Raw genomic sequence first — 27,170 nt, 5'->3', positions numbered from 1 at the left:
TGCAAAAATACTCTCAGCAGCAGCAACTGCATTGCTGAAACCTACAAATAAGTGGATATCTTAAGAGACATAGGTACATACACACAAGAATATACCTATTACGCTGCTGTCTCCGACATGTGGATCAGGATGAGACATACATACATGTATGTGAATGGGCACTGGTTCAGGACATGGACAGAACACTGTCTGACTACTATTCAGTCGGACTCCAATCTAAACTCCTGAAGCAATCACCTGATTTTCCAGATGGTGCTTCCCTTTACGGCTCTCTGCAACTCCGTTTTTTGATCAGAGGTACGAGAAACTATTGTAGAATATTTCAAACTAAGCATAGATGTTGGGAAGCAATCAAGGTGGCCATGGGAAGAAGACAGGTTTTTGAGGGTGAGATATTGATGCCCCTTTTAATATGAAGACAAATTAAATTAATTGTAGTTTCAATACGCAACCAAAAATACCACCTCTGTATTAGTCATAATGAATAAATTATACACTGCAAGAGAAAAGGTAGGAAGCAGATAGTAATGTAACATTTCTGGGTAACAGTCTTGCTCTACTTTGACTGACTTTTGGGGTTGGGAGGTGTGGGGTTGGAGTTCTCTGGGGTACTGGGCTGCCATGTAGATTTGGGTCCTTGAATTGCACTACTGGGTCTCCTGGAGAAAGCTGGGGGCCGGGATCTGAAAGTACTTTCATAGGCATGGCCTCTTTGTAGGCAGAACAGGACATTTCAGCGCCTGGAAGCAGCTAAAACCCCCTTTGTTGGCTGCCTGGAAAAAAGGAGTAGACTGGTGTGCGTTCCATGAAAAGCTGATTTATGAAGTGAGGGGCTGCTCCCAAAAACAATAAGATTTGGGGTGGGTGGTGGGCATATAGTATAATACGGATGTGATGCTATTCTTATATACAGCTGTTGATTCTCCATTCTGTGCCGCTGTTACTTCATTCTTGGTGGATACTATTGCTGCATGTCGAAAATAATAAAATTTGGTTATTAAAAATATGCAGCCTCTAGTTCTTATGGCAAAGGTTAAGGACCTGATAACCAGCTAACAACTATAGTACGCGATCTGCTGGCAACAATTTATGTTCATTTCTTAGCGAAAAATTTGGCAGAATGAGTAACAGGTACCAAGAGATTACTCCCGGAATTTGCCAATTTTTACTCCAGATTATGCACTTTAGATGGTGGATATACCTTACAAGAACAATTCATAGTTAGATGATATAGCACAGACCTGGCTATGAGACAAGCACTGATATCCAATACCGGAGTAAATTTCTCTGTCTGAAATCACAGCTTAAAAATACTGCATGAAAGTGGTAAGGCGCCTGCCAAAAAGACTCAGGACTGAATTTTATAAAAAGCACATGAATATACTACCACTGTACCTCCTATCAATGTACGAACAGACAACAAAGGGTGCTCTTTTTCCTCTGCAAAGCACTACTAGTAGCTCTATTTAAATTAGACAACCACCCCACCCCAACCAAAACACAAATTATGACTCCTACAGGCCTCTATCATTTAACAATGCAGACAACAAAACATGGACAAATTCATAATTTGTCTCCTTCCACAATTGGTATGGTTGTCTTCATGGATCAATCCTGCTTCATGTTGGGCTGCTCCATCACATTACCTGGGAACCCTATTTGCAATTACCGATTAATTGCATCCTCAACTATATGCAGCTCTGATCTTCCCGAACACCACCAAAGCAAATGATTGTTTGAATTGCCAATCCTGTTTATAATACTGAAAAGAATAAGATCAGGCTGGAACATTATTGACTGGAGTAGGTTGTTGTACATGGGTTCCATGGATCATAATACAATTACGGTGAAACGCCCCACCATCATCAATCTCTGGGCAAAGAGACAGGGATGCCTTCTGTCGCTGCTTTTGTATAAGATTAAAGCTGAACCTCTCGCATGTATGCCCCAGCAGCACCATTCGGCATGTGGTCTATGCTTCAGGTTGACTGGTGTTGTCAATGTAAGCAGATAACCTACAGTTATTTATCAGAGATCAAACTACCAATCTGGCCCCCATCATTTGCAAAATTATTTTTTTGGTCGTGTGTCCAATATTACAATAAATTGGAGGAATTCATCACAGATCCCTCTGACCGCCAACACAGCGATATGTGAAGTGAATACCTATTAAGAAGTTCAAACCATCTTTAAAATATCTAGGCATTCACACGCACCACAATGCAGATCAAGTGATAAGAAAACTATTTGGTGGTAGAAACCAAAATAACATAACAAGAGGAACGCTGGATCTGTTTACCATTATCAGTGGCATGCTGCATGGCCCTGATTAAGATGGACTATATCCAAAAATCCTATATCTATTTTGCTAGTCCTTACCCACTGTCAAACCAATTCCTCACCAATATAAAATGCCTCATAATTAAACACACAAGGGGGGTGTAAGCAGCCTTGTATTAAATGAGACATGCTTACATTACCACAGAGTATGTAAGGCTTTCTGGTCCTGATCTTTCAGCTACATTATTTATATTTATACATACAGAGCCACTACATATGTTATTGGTTCAATCCGCGTCCATTGGTACCACACTTGGCAGTACAACTAGACAATGCACACACCCAAATCTGCAAGTATAATCAACAGAGCCTGGGAAGAAATTCCTAGGCACATTCCGCTGAGAACCTCGTCACAAATGAGCCTGGCAAAACTAAAAAGGATGGCCAGCAAATCAAAACTCTACTCACATGATATACTGCTGCAGGATGATCCTTTGATACCACCTGCACTAGAAACTAAAGGTAAAAACCAGCTGTTAAAATTAAGGCTGCATACCTTGCACTATATATTCCCTAAGAATATAGTCACTCCTAAAATCGATAGCACTCAACACACAACACTCTACAGGAGATTTTTGTCTATTATCAACTGTTAAAGTATACATAAAACATTCTCACAAAATCACCCACAACTCTGCACACCCTTGTACTTGACACTTCCACTGATTACTGCAACTCTGCAGCTGGTTCTATAAGTTTGTACAGAGCGAGATTACAAAAGACACACTATCATTAAGAAGTAAAAGAGACAGGCCTGGACACATCAATAATTAGCTACAATGGGCCTACTGTTGCACTTATAATGAAGTGTCAAGCAGCAATAGGAAATTCATTTTACATTATAAATGTCAACACAGGATGTACTATACTCCTAAGGGGTTTGTGAAGAGAGTGCAGATGATCAACTCGAAAGGCCAGCACTATTGTGCACCTAATGCTGAATTCTTGGCCTGGGACTATCTAGAAACAGCAGGGTACTGTATAGTAATATTCATACCACAGTTCATTATTGTAGACCTAGTATTCAAGTCTCATCCCTCAGTGGCCCTTCTGGGCTAAGTACGAGATACAATGGCACCCATCCTACCATACAGAAAAGGTCTGTGGCCATGTGCTGGAGTGTGGACCACACCCTAAGGTTCAAGACATCTTGAAGAGCTTCACTTATTGCAATATGTCAGATGAGTATGCCACCCATCTCCCACAACTGACCCAGCCAAAAGGCATTTTGGTTCCCTCGCGATTCGATTCAGTTAGAAATTAATAACAGAAATTAGCACAGAATGATGAGATAACAGAATCCTGAAGATTCTAATGACATGATTGTAAATGGGCTGTCAGTGGACTAAGATAACGGTGCCCTGATTAAGAGTTGTGGACGCATGACACCTGTTTTACCATTACACTGTACCAAGTAACTTGCTTCCTGTAACAGATTGTGTCGTATCCAGTTATTACTAATGCAGTAAGAATATATCTGTTGACAAAGACAAGCAAATGCATGAATATACTGTAATGGTTAAAGTCACTGGGAACACATGCCCTTCAAAGCCAATATTCAGCTTACCAGATCATGCCTTCAAATAGGTTGTGAATAATAAGATGAGACTGAGTGACAACAATCAGGAGAGTCACATGAGTCCAGCCAAACTACAGAAGAAAACAAAAACACTGCAGTTAGCGTGAGTAAAGACAAGACATTCAAATTAATAATAAACCAGCAACTTAAACCAAACAGGCTGTTCCAAAAGATCAAATTACTTCAAAACACAACTTCATCAAATGATTTGGTGCAATGAGGCTCAATTAAAGGTTGAATCGCCTGTAGTGCCATCATTACACAACGTTTTAACTTTATTCTTATTCAAAAATAATTTAACAAAAAAATCATTCAATCGAGTATAACATGACCATTCCAAAAAGGAAAACTATCAGTACCTTATTATAAAGAGTATAGCTCAGGAGAAAATACTTATTGTTAGGTGGTGCCCACTGCCAGCTGGTGTAGAGGGGTACAGTTTTCCATAGTGCACAAAAGGATTCCCCTCCTTTCAAGAAGGAAGGATATACCATGACGTCCAATCCGGAGGGGTGTATCATATCAATGATTAGGTGGGAAAGTGTCTTGGGGGAGGGAGGTGGGGAGTTGAGTCAAGAGAAAGTGCGCTTGAACTTGTGTTCCCACGTGATAGCAGGTTTAGAGATCAGGTATGGAAACAAGCCAGAAAGACTGCACGAGGAGAGAGACAGGAAGAACTAGCTATTTTGTGAGGAAGGAGGGAAGGGCAGAGAGAGCAGTAGATGTAGTTTGAGTAGAAACTGGAGGGTGGGGCCTGCACACCATTATCCACCATAGTTCGTGGCGATTTATGTGCTTCTGTTTATTCCAGTCTCATGAAACATACGCTCTCAGTTACCTCCTTTATGCTAGTGCACCCATGCCTTGAACTCATGTGTGAGGGGTGGTCAATCCTTTCTCAGTCAATCCAGCTTGAAAGATATGCAGCAAGAAGTAGACTGGGGTTCCCCTTATTTGGCTATGCCTCTGCCTATCATATATGTTCTTTCATCTCTTTTCTCTTGAGAAGACAAATAATTGTAAGGCCTTCTCTTCACATCCATTTGCTTAGGTTACTTCAACAGGAAGTAACACCTTACGCAATATGCAATTAATTCTGATAATTTCAAGCTCTTCTGACATTGACTGCACACAGTCCCTTCAATGAGATCCCCTTCTTCCCCAGGGACTCCCAACATCCAAAGACTTTTAGCTCTCATGGGCTTTCCACAAGTTTCATTTACCCATCTTTGCCACTTGGTGTTAAAATTGCTACCAGGCCTTCTAAAATTTTTTTAGATGTTGCCCTATATTTGTATTTTATTTTATTTATAGCCAGACTGGATTACCTCCTCAGTCTGTGTCCCATTCTAGAGACCCCACCTGAAATCTGTCAAGTTTGGAGGTTTGGCTTAAGTGTTTTTATGACTCTATTGCAGCGTCTTCATAATTCCTGTGGGGAGTAGTCCCCCTGGACGCAAATGAGGAGTCCGCTTGGGCTCATTGTTTTGCTGTTGTCTAATAGTCCCCCTCTTAGAAAGAAAACATCTGATTTTCTCCCTCTCTGTTGGGTTTCTTGTTAGGGTAGAGAATCTTGCTTCACATCTATATTGGCTTATTTAGATAAAGGGAGATTTGAGAGCACTGCTGTGATGTATCTGCTAGAGGTAGTATACATTTAGGTAAAGCTCAACCCCTTTTTTCCTCTTTGTATAGGCGTACCTTAATTGTTTGGTGTGCACCAGCTCTTGTAGGAACTCCACAGTTAAGTAAACTCTTTAGACACAACAGGTCTCTGGGACAGCACTGCAATCCAAGCAACTCTAAATGGCTGCCTTTAGCAACCTCAGTACCCAAGTGGGCTCCATCTGACAGTTTCCCCAATGCTTCCAGAACCTCAGTGCACCCTCTCTGTTGTGAAGGACGTAGAATGCAGGTGGGCCAGAAAGTATCGACAGTGGCCAGAGGGAGCAGACAAAGGGCTTCCACTGCCAATCTATGTGTACAATGGAAAGTTCACAACTTCACATCAATTGAAAGATTAGAAAACCTATTTTCTTTTCACATATAAATGTTGAACTGCGTATCATAGGGCCAAGCTAAGTTTTTGAGACCAGAAGGATAAACACAGGGCAACCTTTTGAGAGCAACAGCCTCATTTTGGTCTCCCCTGACAGCCCCATAACACCACTTGTGGTCAGCTGCCGTCAGATAGCCAGGGGAAGAGGAAGAAGGGGACGACTCATCAGAAACCTCACCCAGACACTGCCTCATGCAACCTACTCAAATGTTGTCATGCAGGAGTCAAAATTCTTTTACATATGGCGTCATAGAGATTATACCTTTTGTGTTAAAAGTATGGGCAAGACCAACCAAGTTTTCTTGTTTACGGATACCCACAGATCTGTACTTTAGTCACTATGTTGACATGAGAAGCTTGAAAGAAAAAAGCTAGTTCAGACCGGGACCATCACTTTAGAAGGCATGCCAAAATCTTAATAAAAGGCCTATTTGACATTCAGCACAGTGTGCAAGGTTGAATCTTAAGGTTAATAACAACACAACCATGTTATTGATGCAGAACAAAGTTCTTGCGACGTTTGCTATAGCCCTATTCTATAATAGTCAAAGATCAAGTTAGAGGTGAAGAACTTGGAAATGTGTTAAATGTATAACAGAGGTGATTCACAAGATATTGAACCGATTCTCACCACAAGAGATGAGAAGGAGGTCTTCCATAATATAACACATAGCTGAAGGGCGACACTTACTGGCAATGGTAAAAAGGGTTAGCGGCAGGTACTCCTCTGCACAAAATAAAGAGGAGTCCAACCTTATTGTCCACAAAGTTGGATGAAAATGAAACAAGAAAACTGTTAGTTCTCCAAGAAGTATCTTAGATGAGACCCGGAAGCAGTTAATGGCTCGACCCAGGAAACAGGCACTAGGTTGACATTTGCCCAAGAGGGGAAAAGTTGGTGCATCCTGGAGCATCACACACACACAAAAAGAGGGCCTTAGCCTTTTATTGAAAAGATACTACTCAGTGGAAGAAGAGGTGAGCAAATAATATTGGAGCCCAAATGCGGAAGTAATGCAGAGCAACCTCAAATGTTCCTCAGCAAAGAAGGTGGTTCCAGAGAATCCTAGACTACCAAAACATGATTTATTTAATGTCTGCTAACATGTGAGCTGGTATTTGATACTGCCTGTCTTGACGGATTCCTTAAACACACAATGAATAATATTGGTGTTTCCTCTCGAAAGTGTTACAGATACTAAATTGGTTGATGTATTACGAGCATTTACTCTTGGGGAGTTCAAACACGTTTTCCTTATTAGCTTCAAGCATAGATGAATTCTGTGAGAAACTAAATTACAAATACTGAAATGCTTACCATTTGTTAGTTTACTGCATACTTTATGTATGATACAATCACAGGAAGTTATTGCAGTAAGTAAGCATAACGTGCAGAAGCAGCAGTTAGCACCATAATGTTCATACGACATAAAGAACGTGTTAGCGTCCTAACTATCACTGCAACGTTTTCACTTTAACAAACCCTTTCAGGGACAATTTCTTGTCTTGGCAAAATGTCAATTTGAGAAGACTCCTTACTGGTTACACTGGATCGTTATCTTAATTAGATGAATCAGTTAGTAACAGAAGTGGTACAGTGTGCATAACAGCTGTCAACCTCTTTAAAAATTGCACCTAAATTAACAAAGCTTTCTGCTATAAACTCTTCCAAAGTGTGATGTCCTGAAACCGGTGGTCTGCGACTCAAAATAACATCCCACTCTGATGAACTTTTGACACATTCCCAAACTGCCATTCACTGGTGTGTGTTTGTAAAAGGGGTGTTTAGTCTGCACAAATTTAACAAAACCACCCTGGGTGTGAACATGGATCAAAAAAACAGTGTTCTTCAAGTTCAAAACAAAAACTACTGTCAAACCTACCATATAGAACTGCAGGCGATAGTGCTTCTTGACCAGACTGAGAACAAACATGCAGAAACCTGACGAAAAACAGAAAGAGGGACATATGTTAATAAACCCAAAATGTATTATATATTAATCCACATATTTGAATCGCTCTTATGTTTGAACAGTGCTGTAAAATGGGGGGCCTTCGCCCTCTTTTTTTTATATATGAAGGCTTTCGAAGATTAAGCCATCTGACCAAAAACACACACAGAAAGACTACACGAGTCTAAAGTATAGCCTGCATGGAGATGAGTGGCTCGCCTATCTCAGTGAGTGGCGACTAGTGTAAAAAACGTCAAATCACAGACAGTCATTGGCTCAAAGGGAAGCATTGCAAACATTTCAAGAACAACATTTTACAACCTCTACTCAAAGAGAGACCATTTATCAATGAAAAAGATTATACTTTTCAACAGAGACTAGATATGAACATCAGGTATCAACTTAAATGTGTTTTTCAATAGGAATAAGTCACATTACAAACAAATATCAAAAGTTTTTTTTAAAAGACACATCTCTTTCAGAGATTTATAATAAACAACTCTGAACTGTTTCTTTTCATTTTAATAATCCTGTGCCCTTCTTTTCTGCCTGAAATATTCAACTCTGGGTATTAAATAATTCACATATTTAAAGCTATCTTCTAAGGTAGCTGTTTTTAATAGAAATGGAAAGTGGAGCATAGACCCAGCACTTTCTTTTGGAGAAATAGATGGAAGTGCAAGGAATATGCCAAAAACTGCCCTAAACAGAATGAGTAGATACAAAGTTGTTTGTTTTGGGTTATTTATGAATCACATTAGGCCCATTTCACCGTTTTTTTCACAGTACAAGTCACACACAAACTGCAGGTAGAAATGTCCTAAAATAAATCGGCATCAGTGGACATTACAACTCACAGTTTGGAGTTAAGCGTGTATGCAATCATCCATCGTAATGGACAGGGACAAGAAAGCGAGCATTTTCAAGAAAAGCACAGAGGGTAATGACCACGCAAATTATTAAGAACATGCACAAACCGGTAGATGTGCATGTATACACAAACCGTTCTCAAGTAATTACCCACTTAGAAACACATCCACATGCACTTGTGCAAAACATTCAAACAAGTGCCTTTCTAAGACTGGAAATGAAAGAACAGTCACTTATGTCAGAGGGGGAGCAAGGTGTAAGAAAAGGGTTTTCACTATGCGAGAAAAAAGTATCCATATACAGAAAACTAAAATAAAAAAGTAAACATTTACAAAGATTTGCATGTGTACTTCTATTAGAACCTATAGATCAACAAAGATGCACATATTTGTACAAATGATCCAGGAAGATTAAATGCATTATATAGGCAGACCTGAGACGCAACAGTGTGACATGCTCTGAAGGGCTTCATGTGATGCACCTGATGGCAAAGGGAATAAGACGCGAAGACTTCAAGTTTTTGCGAGACACTGAAGCAAAAGAACAGTTACATTCCGGTTGGATATGATGCCATTTCCAGAGAATGTAGGGATGGGTACCACCTCAATTACTAGATTGTGTGCACAGATAAACATTGAGTACTACACCAATACAAAGAAAAACATTATATAAAAAACATTTCTGACTACACTAACAAGAATTACATCTGGTGAAATGTCAAGTGAGGTAACAATTATAAGAACAAATAAATAACAGTTTTTAATGTTATTTTTAAAAAATTGTACAAACAAATCAGACTTTTACAAATATTTTTTCTTGGTATGTGAACATATTTTAAACACTTAAGTGTTAATAACATTTACAAATGTCACAATAAAAATAATAGCGTATTAAGAGTGCTGAATCCCGAATACAGATGGTATTACTTAACGAATTTAAAACCACATAATACCCTGCAACATTTCTGAAAAATTCTCAAGTATGTTGATGAACTATTTTAGAAACGTTGAAAAGTACTTTTCAAAGTCAAGTGCAATATCCTACTGAAGCACTTAAGGCATTTTATGACACTAGCATTTAAAATGTTTTTTCAGTTTGAAGTGTTCTACCAAAGTGGACACTGCTCATAGTACCCAAACGTTCTCTTTCTGGAGAGAAATATTTTTTCAATTTTTATTCCAAATTTCTTTGTTTGTTTTAGTGATTTCGTGTTTGACCCAGCTGCTGAGTGAAATGCCACAGGAACTGCAGGCACTTCATGGATGTGTTTCTTTAATGGTCCTGGCCCGGAATTCCAGTGTTTTATGTGTGGACCTCCAACTAATTTTCGGCAAGGATTCTGTTTATTTAAAGCAAATTTAGCAGTATATGTTTGTTGTAACTCAACTTGTAGTGCAATATCTCTCCATCCATTCAAGGACTCCAATTACTACGACCAGATTTTTCTGAAAGGCGTTTTTTGACATGCCTCTAAGGGTTCTCAACAGAAACTTAAATAAATAAATAATCATGAAATTATCTGGACGTGATCTACACCTGAGTTCTAATTTGTTTCACCACTGGACCCAGATGCAACACGATGTTGCTGCCTCATTTTTTACCAAAATCAACATTGAGGTACACAGGAAAATAGTGCAAAGCCTTGAGGTACGATCAGGGGAAAGGAGTCATTTTCAGCAATGATGTGTTCTCTGCCTCAGCAGTGGTGGCCATCTCTTTAAGAGCATGATGTAAGACAACTGAATGAATCCACAAAATCAAATCTCTTCCTGCACGCAACGTTCAGTTTTCATGGAAAGATTGGCTAAGACTTTGCAAGCAAGGAAACATTCTTACTCGTGGAGCATAAAATACCAAGTGTGGATTGTGTGGGAGTTTCTATTGATGCCACCCAAGGAGAATTTGCATTTGATTATGAGGAAAATATATTGGAGCATAAATGGGAGAAAGTACCTTTCAGTACGACTGATGTGGAAAAGAACCACCAGCATTTTGACCATCAATTGTCTACCAAACCTAAATAAGCTAGTCCCGCAGCAGACAAGATTGCCTCTGGATGATATGTATCCATGGGAAAACAATGCCTACAAGTGGATCTTCAAGCATGCAACACAGAGGCCATTGGCGCCTGAATATCCTCTTTTGAGGTCCTATCTTAGCATTGGAGTCAACACTATTCCTAAGCAGAAGTGTCAAAGACAGAAGGAAGTGATATTGTCGGTATTGAAGAGCAACCACAGGGTAATTATGAGTAGGAGTAAAACAAATGTGTCCAACTGTCCTTGCGAAATGCAGTTCTATCATCTAAATGACCCTAATTAGGAATGCAGGTAATAGTGTATTGATAATTAGGAATGCAGGTAAATAGTTTATTGCTAAATATCTGGATACTGAGAACTTCTTCCAGAATGCAAAGGAAAACTGAGAGTTAAACTCACCACTTAAGGAAGGTTCAAAACTCTGACCCTGTGAAACATTCTTCAGAGACTTCTACAGTGAGGCAAGTGATGTGCATCATGAAGATGGGGCATCATGTATTATCATAAGTCAATGCCAAAGAGGCTTGCCAGTTTGTGGTCACTGGAGAACAGGTCTTGGGAGGATTTTACTAGGATATATAATTGTCCATTGCAAAGGAACTTGTAAATTATTGAGTGTCAGACCCACTGCCACAGATGGTCATCAGAAAGAATCAAGGGAAGAAACAAACATGCAGGGCCTTACCATTCAGAGACAGTGGTCAAAAGATAATATCAATGGAAGATTCTGAGCAAATCACCATATTAAGAAAGAACTGCTATTTATACGGCTTATAAAACTTGAGCCTGCTACATAAAAACAAGCTATGCTCATTATGCACTAAATGTAGGAGCAAATTAATAACAAGTTAACCACACAGTACTACATTTCGAATGGAGTGTTTAAAATATCAGTGTGGGGAAAAAGAAATTCTAAATATTGAAATCTGATTTTATAAAATGTTAAAAATATGATGCCAGGAAGGCTGAGATTCCACACAGATCAGAGTTCAGTGGACAACATATGCCCAAGGGGAAAGGAATGCTGTACAGTGACCAGTTAATGTATAAGGTTTCTACCTAAACTGTGCAAGATTAATAACAAAAGATCTAGGGTTTAGCTGGGTAGAAGTGCTGTGACTTAAAATATTTTGTTCATTCTTTTTATTGTGAACGATGCATGTTTCAAACAATTGCTTGCCCAGAATAAAAACATTTTAAAAAATGGCAAATTTTATAATTAGTTTAAGAAAACAAAAAATGTTCAGCAAAAATATTCTCACAAAAGAATAGAAAACCACTTTGTGATTGAAAAACATTTTGGGGTATTTTGTCGAATTATATGCCACAGCACTTTAGTGCTTGTCTAATGAAATCGTTCAACCACCACTGATAAATAAAATGCATTTATTATGAAAAAAGTTTGGAACCACAAAACTAAAATGTGATTTTACTTATCAAAGGGACTGAACAAATCGATTTATTACATCATTCATCTTTGCAACTTAAGATTAGTTTCCTTCCAACATCTATTGGTATATTACACTAATAAGCTAGTCGTTCCATCATCAATTGGTATATTACACTAATAAACTAGTCCTACTGCAGACTTGAGATTGCCACTGGATGATATGTATCCATAGGAAAACAATGCCTAGAAGTGGATCTTCAAGCAAGCAACACAGAGGCCATTCATCCAGTAGTAACATCATAAAACATCAGCAGACAGGTAATGCAATTTTCTCACAGTCAAAAATGTAGAACAGGAATACATTAAAATTGCTTTTCAATTTAGTATACACAATATATAACAAACATAGCTATAATTACAAATGCTGCAAAAGTGGAATTTTCAATCTCCTTTCAGCCAAAAATCCACATCAAGCTTTACTATATCTCTCATTGATCCCTTATGACTTCCATTAACCACACCCAGTCATGTTGAAAACCAAAAAAATACAATTGCTCTCTATTCAAAATGGGACAGACTGTATATTGCCCCGATGTTTCTAAAATAAAGTGCATCCACTAAACAACACCCTTGCTTTCCTAAATAAATATCTATTCTTTTCATTAAAACCAATTCTATAAAGTATCTTTTTCCTGTGAGGTTTTACTCATAACGTTTTTCCAAGTCAAAATCCCGCTTTGCATCGCAACACCATAAACCGCCAAATAACAGATGGGAAGTATTTCACGGATTGGCAACTAATCCAGTGGGTTAGCATCCAAGCATAGCAACCTACATACAAGGACAGATTTTCTTACACTTACCAAGAATCTGAATGAAAACATTACTTCAATACTTGTCTTACTGCAGACAACTCCAAACTTGATATCTCAATGGGTTCCTATATATAAAATCAACCTCCTGAGTGGGTATTGCATTGCATTGTATTGTATTGTAGCATTCACACTGCACTAACTACGCTTATGTGGGGCTATGAAGCTCTTGCTTGCAATGGGAAGTATGTAGGGTTGAAGGATGTTTTTGTTTTGATCCTATGTGGGAAGTGTTTCCAGGTCATCATGATGACCACTAAGGTGTGGTTATCGTGTTACAGGACACAGCACATAGCCGTGTGTTGGATGATGAAGCGTAAGAGACAGAAGAAATGTTTTATGATTTTCAGAATACTATTAGCTTAGAACAAGTCTGCAGGTCCATTTTTGGTATTTCCTATCATACAGTCTACTTAGCTGCTTACTGCTCTGGGTTATTCAATCTGAGATTTTGTGAATAGCTGTGGTCTTGAGCAGACATGGTTGGAGGGAGATCTAAGTGGCTGATCTAAGTGGGTGGGCAATTTTAATACTGTCCCATATCCGAGCGTCTATGTCAGAAGTTAGGAAGCAGTCAGGTTGTAGGCATATTTGGAACCTGCAATTAATGGACTTTGTTATTGACCGCCAACATTGTTGGGTAATGTGTGACAGATCTCTTCAGTTATGAACTAACAGTTCTGCACTGTGAGAGGATTTCAGTGCTTTGTGCATTGGCTATGCCGTGTTCTTTCAATTCACGGTTTAAGAGGCTGCCGCCCTTCCACAAGCTGCAGTGCCAAGGTTACAGAATTGGTTGCTCTCAAGGGCAAGCAAATTGCCTGCTGCAACCTATGTCACTATTTACACGGATTCTCGTTGTGCCTTTAAAGTTTGTCATGGTTGTGGTCAGCTATGGAAGATTGGAGGGTTTTTCATGTCTTTCGATCATACAAAGTCCATTAGCAACTGTTAGTGTGTGAACTGAAGAGAGGTATGGCCCATTTATGATGGTCCTGTGTCAATAACATGAATGCCTTCAATGTAGTGTGCTGTTTAGAAATTGTGAGAATTAAATTTCTCCGAGTTCCCAGTTCACACTGAAACTAGACTCTTCCAATAACTTTTGCAAAGGCTAATTGTCCTTGGCATTGTAGCAATTTGGACTGCAGGCACAAAGGAAGTGACTAGTCTTCTCAATATTGACGAGATAAGCAGTGATTAGAGGAAAACATATTTAATACAGAACATACATTACTAATATTCGGAATTATCATCCTTCAAATATAACAAACACCAAAATCCATAATGTCATCTGCATATAAATTAAGTTTACTAACGTTACTGTCTATGCAATTCTGGACTAACTTGTTCCTCTTTTTGACACAAAATAAAGGTTCAATGAATAGTGAATAGAGTGGAGGGAATAAAGAAAACCCTGACTGGCTCCGCATATATTTTAGTGCTATGCACTAGTGATCTGTCCCAATCCAGAGTTCATATTAGGATTTCTCACTAGCCATCCTCTTAAAAGTACAGGAAATCTAGGGCCTGATTTAGAGTTTAGCGGACTTACTCGGTCACAAACAGGATATCCGTCACATTAGTGGCGGAGTGACCCACTCTGCCAAACTAAAAATTGGGCCACTAGAGAACATCTGCTTCCTTGGATCCAGAGTGGGGAACAAGCCTTCATTAAGACAGGCTTGCATAGTGTATTTTATATGAGGCAAACTATCAACCGTTTAAATAAAGTTTCCCTTTTTAGGTTTCCAAAGATTATTTATCAGATTCTCATCACTCCTGTTTTTAAGCTATCGGGCCAAAAAAATACCCAACAGGCATAGCAAAAAAGTGAGCATACCTCACTTTCGATGAGTATTCACATTAATATTTGATAAAGGGCTGCAGGAAGATAAGTGTAATTGCTGTGGGGTTGGTAAAATTAAAGAAAGAAGGGTAATTTCACTTTTTAAACATCAATAATCATGGAGAACACAAGCACTGACAAAGTCAATAGTTTTTGGTTTAATATGCTAAAGCATTGTAACATAAGCTATGAGCTCCGGGCTTTCCTTCAGCATTCTTATTCATTCCGATGCTGGTCGTCCCTTTCATCGCATCTCGCAACGCCGCTGGCCTGTCAAGAATTGCCCCCTGTGTTCTGGGGGGCCCAGGACCTGTTGCAGGAGTGGCGGAGGGCTAAGGGCTGAACCGCAGAGGTAAGGCACTGCTCGCAAGAAGGCAGCCGTGAGAAAATGCAGGGCCTCTTGTTGCAGGCCGGTGACAGCAGGATAGTGACTGCCCAGGGAGGACCCCTCTACCTACTTGTCTTCTCTTCCCCTGAATCCCATAGGTAGCACCCACCCTCGTTATGCTGGCTGGCTGAGAGAGGCGTCCAAGATGGCAGCCCGATTAGTGTGGCAGCCTCAGAACTCACCTGTAGATCCTTGAGGAGTCCATAGGCGGCAGGGAGTGGGGAATCCATACATGGGGGTGCACAGGAGGCTGGTCACCCCCTCCCACTGAACAGACTTAGTAATTTTGGGCAATCACCTTGTGCGGGCGCTCTGTGACCTGCCACTTACGGGCTGCAAGACAGACAGCTGCAGACCGCATGATGCCCTGTTCCTGCCTTGGCCCGACTGATTGTGCTACCTCGGCCTATAGTGCGAGGTAAACGAGCCTGAGACTCAAGATCCTGCCACAAGGAGCCCCCTGTTGCGGGGGTATGAGAGACGGAGAGTTTGCTCCTTGGGTTTTCCCGGAAAGCTCCCCCCCACCAGAGCCCAGGACGTTTGCCACCATCAGCCAGAGGTGGAACGGAAAACCGAAAGCCCCTCTTCCTCCCCCACCCCCAGGCCTCACCTGAAGACTGTTAGAGTTGCTGTAGGACTCTGCAGCCAGATCAGTGGGGCTGCATCAATAGATGGGGGTTCCTCCCCCAACCCTTCCACGTTCTCACAATTTTTTTCACCTTACCTCTCTTTTTTTCTTCCTTTTAGGGGACTGAGCTCCGCAGGTGCCCACTGTGACCACCTGACTGCGGGCACCCGTCCCTTCCAAGAACACCCCACACCCTCCCTGCAGATGGAGATCCACAGACATCAACGAGCCACAGGTAAAGATAAGGGGCTCAGGGCCCACACCCAATAGACCTCCTCCTTGGTCCCCATTGACCTCATCCTCCAAACCATACAGGCCTCGAGGGAAGCATTATAGGTCAAAATCAGAGCAATTGCAATGGATGTGGCAGTGCTGCGCCAAGACGTACAGAATGTGGCCAGAAGGATCTCTGAGTCCAAAGATAGGGTCTCCACTATAGAGGAAAAGGAGGCCACACAAACGCTCTACTGGCAAACTGACAACTACCACCCTTGAGGCCTGAGCCGAAGATGCAGAAAACCAGTCATGCACAAACAACTTGCGACTCGCGGGCTTTCCTAAGTGTGCAGAGGGCCCAGCACCTGAGAAGTTCCTGGAGGCCTATCTCCGGTCATGGGTGCCTGATGGCAAACTGTCACCATGGTTTGTGATCGAAAGCACATACCACTCCAAGAACCACAGGCCCCTCTCCTCCCGGATGTCCCCAGTCCCCTTTTCATAGCTTGAGTTCTTAACTACAGAGACAGGGACACAATCCTGCAGGAGGGTGCTTGCGGTCACCCTAACCCACGACTCCTGCCGCATCATGGTGTTCCCGGACTACACCTGGGCAGTCCAGCAATGGTGGAAATCCTACAAAGATGTAAAACAGACATTCAGAGCTATGGATTCCCGGTACAGGCCTATCTTCCCGGCAAGGCTTAAGGTCATCTAGGACCTCAAGATCTACTTCTTCGTCTCCCCAGAGGAGGTCTGGGAGTGGATGGTGGGGTGCCCGAGTCTCCATGACCGTTCCCTCTCCCAGCCTGGGCTGAGATCAAGACTCCTCAGCTTATCCACCTGCACCCACAAGTTTCCTAATGTGCCAAGGGGATTGCCTGCCCTTCGGAGGCCTGACCTGAACAACTAGTGGTGCGGGCACCACCCCTGTGCACTTAAATGCACAAACCTTTCGCGGTCGACACTGCATCTGTTCTGTTTCAGCCTGCTAAGGAGGAGGTCCGATGCACATGTTGTGCTCATGTTTCAGTTGGACGGTTAGTTTTTAGACAGGTTGCCGGAGACAGATGCTTCCAGAGCCGATGTCCAGACCCCCATCGCCGAACACCTGCACTTTCTGATCTAGACAAATCCAAAATCCAACCTCCGCAGCACCCTCATCTACACCCCCCACCCCAACAACCCCTCCCAGACCCTGCCCCACCCTCTTCAGCGCTCCCCATGCCCTCACCTTAACAGACGACAACCACAGCGACTCGAACACCTCAACCCTCATGGACAAACTCACCACCCTCGGTCTCAAGCAACTGGTCAACCTCCCCTGGCACTCAGCAGGACACACCCTTGACCCGGTCTTCTCTGCCGAAGACCACATCTCCTTCTCACACACTTCCGAACTCCACTGAACTGATCACCACTGCGTCCACTTCTCTTTCACCAAGACAATTGGGCAACACCACGCCCACTGCCCTACTTGAACTGGGCCAAGTTCACCGAAGCCTAGCTCACCTCGGCTCTCCGCCACGCCTCACCACCAGACACCATGGACGCCAACACCTCAACCCAAAACCTCCACTAATAGATCACTGACTGCGTCAACACCTTAGCCCCCACTAACGAAAGCCACCAGCAGTCAACACCAAAGAAGACCCAGCTGGTTCTCCACCGAACTCCAAGAATCCAAGAGCGTATGCAGATGACTCGAGAGAAAGTGGAGAAGCAGTAAAAGCCCAACAGACCACAAAGACCACAAAGCCTTCAAAGACGCCGTCAAATTACACCACCGGCTCATCAGGTCAGCTAGAAAATCGGCCATTCAGGAGCGAATCAACACCAATGCACACAAACAGGAACTTTTTACCATAGTCAAGGAATTCTTGAAACCCGGCACGGACACCACAGACATCCCGCCCTCCCAAGACCACTGTGACAACCTCGCCACCTTCTTCCACCAAAAAAAATACAGGGCATCTACAAAGGATTCACAAGCAAATGCTCACTGCTCCCTTATCCAGCCAAAGTAATTGAAAAAGCAATCAACGCAGAGCTCACTGACTTTCAGACAAACCACATCCTTGACCCCTCCCAATCCAGATTCAGAAACAAACACAGCACCGAAACCACACTCCTAGCAGCCACGGATGACATTCACACACTACTGGACCACGGCGAAACAGCAGCCCTCATCATCATCCTTGAACTCTCCGCCGCCTTCAACACGGTCTTCCACACTACCTTGTGCACCAGACTACACAATGCCAGCACCCGCGGCAAAGCCCTGGAGTGGATTGGCTCCTTCCTCACAAGCCAAACCCAGAGAATCAGGCTCCCACCTTTCACCTCAAGACTGACGGAAACCAGATGTGGAGTACCCAGTGCCCTTGAGCCCCACCCTCATCAACGTCTACATGACCCCGCTCGCCAAAATCGTCAGACACCATGGGCTCAACATCCTCTCATACATCAAAGACACACAGCTCATTCTCTCCCTCACAGACGTATCACCAACAGCCAAAAATAACTTTCACAAAGGAATGAAGGCAGTAGCCGACTGGATAAGAGACAGCTGCCTCAAGCTCAGCATGGACAAGATGGAGATCCTCATTCTGGGCCCCACCACTACTGCCTGGGATGGCTCATGGTTGCCCAGTGCCCTCGGAACTGCCCCATCTTCTACCAACTGTGCACACAACCTCAGCATCATTCTCCACTCATCACTGTCCATGGCCCACCAAGTCAAAGCAGTCTCATCCTCATGCTTCCACACTCTACGCCTGCACCTGAAGATCTTCAAGTGGATACCCATTGACGCAAGAAGGACAGTCACCCAGGCACTCGTTAGCAGTAAACTCAACTACGGCAACACACTATGTCATAGTCAAAAAGAAACTCCAAACTAGGCTCCAGAGAATATATAGCTGCAGTTAGACTGATCCTGGACATCCACAGCCACATCTCCGCCCACCTGAGAGAACTACACTGGCTCCCCATCAACAAACACATCACTTTCAAGCTCCTGACACACACGCACAAGGCCATTAATAACATCAGACCTGCCTACCTCAACCACCGCCTCTCCTTCTACCCACCCTGCAGGCAACTCCACCCTGCTCAACTGGCCCCAGTAAGACTCTTCTCCTACCTGGAACAGGAACATGATGACCTGGAACATAATGCCGCTCCACCTCAGGCAGACCCCTAAGCTGACTCAGTTCAGGAAGGACCTCAAGACCTGGCTCTTCAACTGACCTGTGTCCCCCAGCTATCACCCTGAGCCCCACCCAGAGTGATAAGTCGCGCTTTATAAATGCTGATTGGTTGACTGGGGAGAGTTGAGGGTTGGGATGTTTTACAATATGTTGATTGTTTTCTTGATTTACTCACATTTCACCTGTCTTTGCTTGCACGCATTACATTAGATGCCACAGTGGGGTGAAGTGATGTTCTTTCAATGCCGGCCCACCCTTGTGGGAGAAGATTCTTACCCTATACCATGCCTGACCCTGGATCCACTGTCACACTTTAAAGTCCTACTGTGGAATGTGAATAATCTCCTGGACCGCATTAAGTGCAACACAGTCCTCCAAACCAGATGTCCTGCTATAGTAGGAGACCCATCTCCTCGGATCCTATTGCCTCTTCTTGAGATGCCTCAGATTTGACAGGGTATATCACGCAGGCTTCCCCAGGGGCTTCTGGGGTGGCAATACTCTTCCACAAATCTTACCATTAGTGGCAATGTCCACATTTGCCAACACCCTGGGCCACTATGTCGGAGTGATGGGCCTTCTAGAGGGACAGCTATGTGCACTCTTCAGCATGTATGTCCAGCTTTAGGCCCCAGCCCAGGTCCTCTCCGTTCTCCAGAAGGTACTCTTTGATGTTCCCTCAGGCTCCCTGATTATGGTAGGCAGTTTCAATGACCATCAGACCCACTACTGGACTGTTCCAACCCACCCAATACAAATAGAATCCCGAGCCCACCAACTGTCCTCATGGATGGACACCCTTGGGCTGTGTGACGCTTAGCACAAATGGCACCCTAGAAACCCGGAATACACCCACACCTCGGAGGCCCACAGAACCTTCTTGTGTATGGACTTGCTGCTTCTGCCCGCCACAGACACCCTCCAGGTCACCAAAGCTGTGATCCTTCCTATGGGTATCTCAGATCACTCTCCTATTGCCCTCCAATTTGGGCACCCAAATCTCACACATCATCCAGTGCAGCGCCTCAATGTGTAGTGCCTGGTAGACTCCCAGTGTGCAGAATTTCTGTGGTCCACAGTACAGGACTACTTCGACTGCAACAAAGACACAGCCAACTCCCCTGGGACCCTGTGGGCGGTAGGTAAGGCCACTGTGAGGGGTGCAGCACAGGGCTTTCTTCGGGGACAGACTCTGAAGAAACTGGTGCAGATCAACACCCTGGAGGCATGCATACTGGACGTGGCAAGGACACTCGGGCGGGAACCCTCAGAGAGGCTGGAGCAACAGCTACAGCTGTCCCAGGCCTACCTCCGGCAAACCTCCTTGGAGGAGGAGCCGCCATGTTGGAGGACCTCAGTCCAAAGAGCATATGAGTGGGGGGACAAAAGTAGCAAACTGCTTTACTGGCTGGCCATCTGAGACCTAACATCCAGAACGGTCCCCAAAACAATAGACTCGGAGGGTCTCTGTAGGCATACCGCTACGGATATAGCAGATGCATTTGCGGCATACTATTGTCATCTCTATACCCGACAGCCCATACCGCCAGCAGAAGGAGACCATCTGATCCACAGGAACATCCACCTGTTGCAACTTTCTCCCTCTCTTTGCTCCGAATTGGAGAAGCCTTTGGAGGAAATCGCTGATGCAGTAGCAGCAATGAAATCCGGAAAGACCCCCGGCCCTGACAAATTTCCCCTCAATTATGACAGAAAATATGGCACTATACTTAGGGGGTTTTTACAACTTTGGAGGAGGTGTTAATCCGTCCCAAATGTGACGGATATACCACCAGCCGTATTACGAGTTCCATAGGATATAATGGACTCGTAATACGGCTGGTGGTATATCCGTCACTTTACCGTCACTTTTGGGACGGATTAACACCTCCTCCAAAGTTGTAATAACCCCCTTAATGTCTTTTTGCTAGAAATGTATTCTGAGGCACTTGCCAATGGCCGCTTACCTGCAGGGGTGGACACCGCTACAATAGGGGTTCTTCCCAAAGCAGGGCGGCAGTAAGAACAAGGCTCTTCATACCAGCCAATTTCCCTCATTAACGTCAAACCCAAGATCCCCGCCAGGATGCTGGCAGCTCGGCTGATGAAAGCCCTGCCCTCCCTGATACACCCAGACCAATGTAGTTTTATGACAAACCAAAGGTCTAGGTATTGTATATGGCGTGTCTAGATGGCACTGGCCTGTGCCGTTGCACAGGGCATCCCACAGGCTATTTTTTTTTTTTTTACTTTGAGAAGGCCTTAGACTCGGTCAGTTGGTCTTTTCTCTGAAATGAGGTTTCACTCTTCCATGAAGTTGCTGTATGCCACGCTCATGGGATAGGTGCAAGTCAATTGAATCTTTTCGGAGGAGTTCCCAATCAGTAGGGGGACCCAAAGGGTTGCCCTCTCTCCCAGCTCCTCTTCGCCCTCACTATCACGCCTCTGGCATGCCCAATCCGCGTTGATGTGCGTATCAGAGGATGGCAGTGGTCAGAACAACTTGAAGATAGGATCGCTCTATATGAGGACGACACCCACCTCTTTCATGAAACACTCGCACCTTTCGCAGCACGAGCGTTAGCAATCCTCTGTCTTTATGCGATGGCCTCTGGCCTGCAAGTCAATCCAAGTAAATTACACCTCGTCCCACTTCCGGGGGATCGCATTGCAGAGGTCTGGCAGGAATCCATACCCATGGTTTTTCCATCTCCACAAATCCTGACCTGGCCCCCAAACCTGATGCTTCTATTTTGTAACATGAAACACGATTTCCAGAAAAGGGACCGCCTGCTACCTAATATGTTTGGTAGAGTCGCCTTGTTCAAGATCATGGTCTTTCCCTGGTTCCTCTACACTCTGCAACACTTTTCATTCACCATCCCCAACAGTTGGTTCCAGGCCCTCAACACTTCCATTCACAACTTTATATGCTCTGGCTGCCGCAGCTCATATTGCATCTGGCCAAGCTCATCAGGCGACATACAATGGTAGTCTGGGATCCTCAAACATCTAGCTCTACTACTGGGCATCGCATGTTGTGGTCCTCAACAACTGATTCAAGGGTGGAAGGACCCCACATGTCCATTGGAACTTGCTTGTATGGGCCTGGACGCTGTCATGGGTCTGCTCTATGGAAACCCAATACCATGAAACCTTCCCTGTCCAACCACGGTGTATTTAATAAATGGCGGGCAGCCCTGCACTTTACCAACTGGGACAAGAAGCTCTCGCAGCTCAGTCCCTTATGGGAAGGATGCTGGCTGTACCACACTGCACACCTCAAGAACTTCAAAGGTTGGAACAGAATTGGTATCTCTGCTCTTGGAGACGTCTGGCAGGGAGGGCATCTGACCACAAATGCATTTCTCCCTTGAGTGCCCCAATTTCACAATGCGCCGTGCTATGGCCAGCTACTTACGGTACTCCATCATCCTCCCAATTTCAGCCCACTAGAGGCCAAGGTATTCATTGGACATTTATGGAAAAGAGAAATCTCCCAAATGTATTGAATGCTGGTTATCCACATGCCAAATTACTTTCCCTTCCTTAGACAAAGTCGGAGGAATGGCTGGGGCCCCTGGAAGACGTGGACTGAAGAGACCTGTGTGCAGCGCCCCGAGAGATGGCCATCTCTACCAGGCTGCGCCTCATTCAATTGTTCCAACTACATAACTCATATCTCACACCTGGCAGCACTCCCGGAACCACCTGCTTTTGCTGCCCTGCCACCCATGCCAACTTTTCACATGGTTTCTTTGTGCTCCAGTATATTGGGATTTGGGGCGAGGTGAAGGCTACTCTGCCTGGGTCTTGGAACGGGAGTTATAACTAAACCCACAGATAGGCCTTCTGGGCATACTGAAGGATGTGGGTGGGTCCTCAAGCAGTGAGCACCCAGGTGGGAGATCCTAGTTGTCAAAAGAAATATTGCCCACCGGTGGAAGTCGGCTCAGCCTCCCTCTCTGACGGAATGGCAAAAAGGAGTAGACTGGTGTGCCCTTATGGAACTGCCGGTGTACCAGGCATGAAGGTGTCCGCAGAAACGCACCAAGATCTGGGGGAAGTGATGGACATACTTTGGCCTTGTGCTCTGGGAGGATTGACTGGGCCCCTTCCCATTTATGCCTTACTGGTACTTTTTGTACAATGCTGATGCTTCTAAGCTGCATTGGAAACGGTCTATGTTGCTTTTGTTTTTGTAGAAACAACCAATAAAATAGTTATCAAAAAGACCTTTTTTATTCCTGTGTCAATAAAAGGTGAAACGATAAGGTAGGCATTATTATAGTCTTTCTTTAGTATCTATGACCGAAAGAACGGATAATAAAGGCTCCTTGGTCATCCAACCTTCAACTGAAATTGATACAGAAACAAAAAGAAAACTTCACTGAGGATAAGGGAGCCATTATCACAGGCAGACTGTCATTTGAAGGCATGTACAAAATAAATCAAATCTAGGCAACACTAAAGAGAAGCCAATGAGAGGGGAGGATGGGTGGCTAACAAAGAGCGATACAAAACCAAACCAATCCACCCAAGCCCTATGACTCCAAACCACCCACCCCAATCCACCCCAATCCAATCCAATCCACCACACTCTACCCCTATCCAGTTCACCCCACTCTACTCCAATCCAATCCAATCCACCCACTACCTCAATCCACTCCACTCTATGACACTCTCTGCCGTTGATCCACTGAACTCTACCCAACTGTACAACACTTCAACAAATCCACTCTATGACACTCTACTCCCCACTCCACTCTGACACACCACACTACTAACTTTTAAGCATGCTGGATAGCAGCTGCACTGGTGTACAACATGGCAAAATGCATTGCCAAAGCCAATAGCTCTTGTTTAGGCGAGACCTATTGGTTTTGCCAATATTTGTTTCAATATGCATTCCGCATTTATTCTCATACACAGCATGGAAATCTATTTGCACGCTCTGTCCAGGCACTTCAAACACTGCCAGAAAACAGAGCACAAACAGAACAAGGCCAGAGGTACCTGGAGTCTTTTTATTGGCGTGAAAAGAATAAATGATTTTCATGCAACCATAACTCTGATACTAAAAATAAACATAAGGACCGGAGAAAAAGAAAACATTATATTTTAGTTTAAAGTACAGTGGTAATGAAGGAAAGAACACAGTAACCAGGAGAGAGACAAATAAATTCTGGCATGAGAGAGAGCAACAGAGGAGAGAGAGCAAGAGAGGAGGGAGAGAGAGAGAGAGAGACAGCGAGAGAAATATGTGGTGGCAGCCTGCGTTTTTTCTGTACTGAAGTTACCAAGAAAGCAACAGTAGAACAAATGTTCTACTGAAAAAATAATTACAAAATTGACTGAAGGATTTCCTAAAAATAATTAAAACAATGTAGAACTTACTAGTATAAACCATGAAAAAGAGAGCATGAGTATAATTCCATAATAAGATATATGTAGCTCTAAAAGGGTAGGCAGAGCTAGAAAAGGACTTACCTATAAGGTACAGAGCAAAGGATATGAAGCGATGGTACTTGCTTAAGATCCTCAGAGGCTCTTCTCGCTGCACTAGGGTGAAGAAGTAGTCTGTAACAGTCTCCCCATAGAAGAAGTAATTGACGCACAGTAGGAAGTACCTGGGACAGAGAGAGAGGAAGAAGTTAAGCTCCGGGGGAAACAGGACCATCCATTAACCGCTGCAGTGGCCAATAACCCTTTAAAGTCTGTATTAGAAGGCAAGCGCCATTTTGCTGGTCTTTCTATGCTGCGTTCTAATGATGCAGAATTTCAGTGGCACTGAAGACATGTCTGGGGCGAAACATCAGCCAAGTCTTAACCCTGCTGCCAGTCTTGTATTCTTTTCTAAACCTTACAAGGAAGAAGTGATGCAATAAAAACTAGAAATTAGATTCCTGAACAGGCAGTATTAGTAGGGGACATGAAGTACCAGCTTTCCAGACAACTTCATATACAGAAATCTCATTTAAGCACGAGCAGGCCAAACACTGATGCAGGCCCCATCCTGCAACGGTGTTTGGCTAACAACTATACATGACGACACAAGTCAACGTCGTCATTGCATTGTGATTCCACATCTTAAAGAAGCGGAGGATTATCTTCAAATGGCTCCCAATCAACTCTAGAAAAACTGTTACTCATGCTTAAGTCACCAGCAAGTTAGACTACGGGACCACCAAGCATTTCACTAGAAGATTACAAACCATACAGAATTTGAAAGCAAGACGTATCCTCAACTCTCCCACAAAAATGGGGTGACCAGGTGGCTTGCGCGGCCAAGATCCCCCCCCCAATCTACTAACTATCCTACTGTGAGCCTGCCATCTGAGCGGCACTCTGAGCCACTAGGACCACCAGTTTGTGAAGCATTTGCTTTTTTTCCTCTCTTGTGCCGTCTGCTGCCAAATAGCAGCAAAGGTGGACAAACCGACCTGGCGTGGCCTACTAGCTGGGAGCGTGCCCTGTGTGTAGGGTGCACTGTACTGAGCCTTGAGGACCTTTGGCCAGAAGTATTGTGGTCCTTATTGTCCCACACCTGCTAAATGTGATGCGTGAGGCCTGGACACTACCATGGCCCTGCACTGTTGCCCTCATCAACCGCAAGGCCTCAGCGCAGATATATGCAGACCCCTGAAGACTTTCTACTCGCCTACACAACATGCTTATGGCCCAGACTGGTGAGGGGCATTGAGTTCTCCTACTTTCAGGACCCCCGGGCCCACTTGCATGGCTGAAATCAAAGGGAGAGTCCTTTCTTCTGAGGCTCTCCCCACCTACACTCTCCTGTTCCCACAGTGCCTTATAAGTGGTTACAGCCCATGTGGAGGGCAAACTAATGCAAAGAGTGTGTTACCTACTATTAATGGTGCGTGAGGCACCTCCTTCAATGTGCTGCTTGCCCACATGCTTGGCCCCTGTTCGCTGGGCTCTATATCAACATAATAACCTGCAGCACACTATGCCATCTACTGTGACTGCTGCAATCTAACTACCCCATACTCCAGGCCGCGTTCCCATCTGGGACCCCTTGCTGACTAAAGGCTGCGATAAGGCAAAGCCTACTGCCTCCCTACCGCTGCACCTGTAGACAAATCCTGATTCACGCCAGTCCACTGCTATTTACCAATACTGTATGCGCCAGCTTCTAAACAGAGGCACTCGACCTGCGGATCACCCAGGGAACACAGCATCTGACCCACCTAATTACCGTTGGACCAGCTTCAGTCCACAATTTCTGTGTCAGCTTCCCTGCTCTTGGACAAGTGGGGCTCACTAAACCTGCCTTGATGCCACAGGTGTCGCGATGGGCTGGCTGCACACTAGCACAAGTGGCGTGTCAGCAGCCCCTCTGTTGCATCCAACCAGCAGCAGGAGTCTCCATTGGTGATAAACTGGACTCTATGCTAGCAGAGGTGAAAAAACTCGGGCCTCTCTAGCAAGCACACGTACATCCCTGGAAGGCAAAATAGATCATGTGACAACTGACCTCGCGCTGATGACCATCATAAACTGGTGGACAAAATCAAGGACGTTGAACATCTCCTTACCAAACTACAACCAAAAACTTAATGCATGGGCTTGTTCCATGGAGAGGCCCAACTATGTTTGCTTTACCAACCCATTTTCCTCTGCAGGTGTATCACACAATGCACCTACCATGCTCCTATACTATATATGCTCTGTGAATGCCGCCTAACTGACAGAGTTCACTGTGCTGGCTCACACCGGATCCTCCTTCTGTTTACGGGATACACCTTTTTGGCT

At 44.0% G+C, this 27,170-nt stretch overlaps 1 protein-coding gene across 1 annotated transcript in view; it reads right to left on the bottom strand.

Moving 5' to 3' along the window:
• Positions 1-27,170, bottom strand: part of CDS2 (CDP-diacylglycerol synthase 2) — a 260,698-nt gene that overhangs the window by 75,796 nt on the left and 157,732 nt on the right. The window contains exons 5-7 of the mRNA XM_069214178.1: positions 24,885-25,024; positions 7,862-7,920; positions 3,908-3,990 (exon numbers count right to left, since the gene is read on the bottom strand). Of these exons, the coding sequence (XP_069070279.1) occupies positions 3,908-3,990; positions 7,862-7,920; positions 24,885-25,024 (282 nt within the window). The remainder of the gene's footprint in view (positions 1-3,907; positions 3,991-7,861; positions 7,921-24,884; positions 25,025-27,170) is intronic.

Source organism: Pleurodeles waltl, chromosome 11, assembly GCF_031143425.1.
Source record: "Pleurodeles waltl isolate 20211129_DDA chromosome 11, aPleWal1.hap1.20221129, whole genome shotgun sequence".
Lineage (NCBI taxonomy): Eukaryota > Metazoa > Chordata > Amphibia > Caudata > Salamandridae > Pleurodeles > Pleurodeles waltl.
This window is presented reverse-complemented; position numbering and strand designations above follow the sequence as displayed.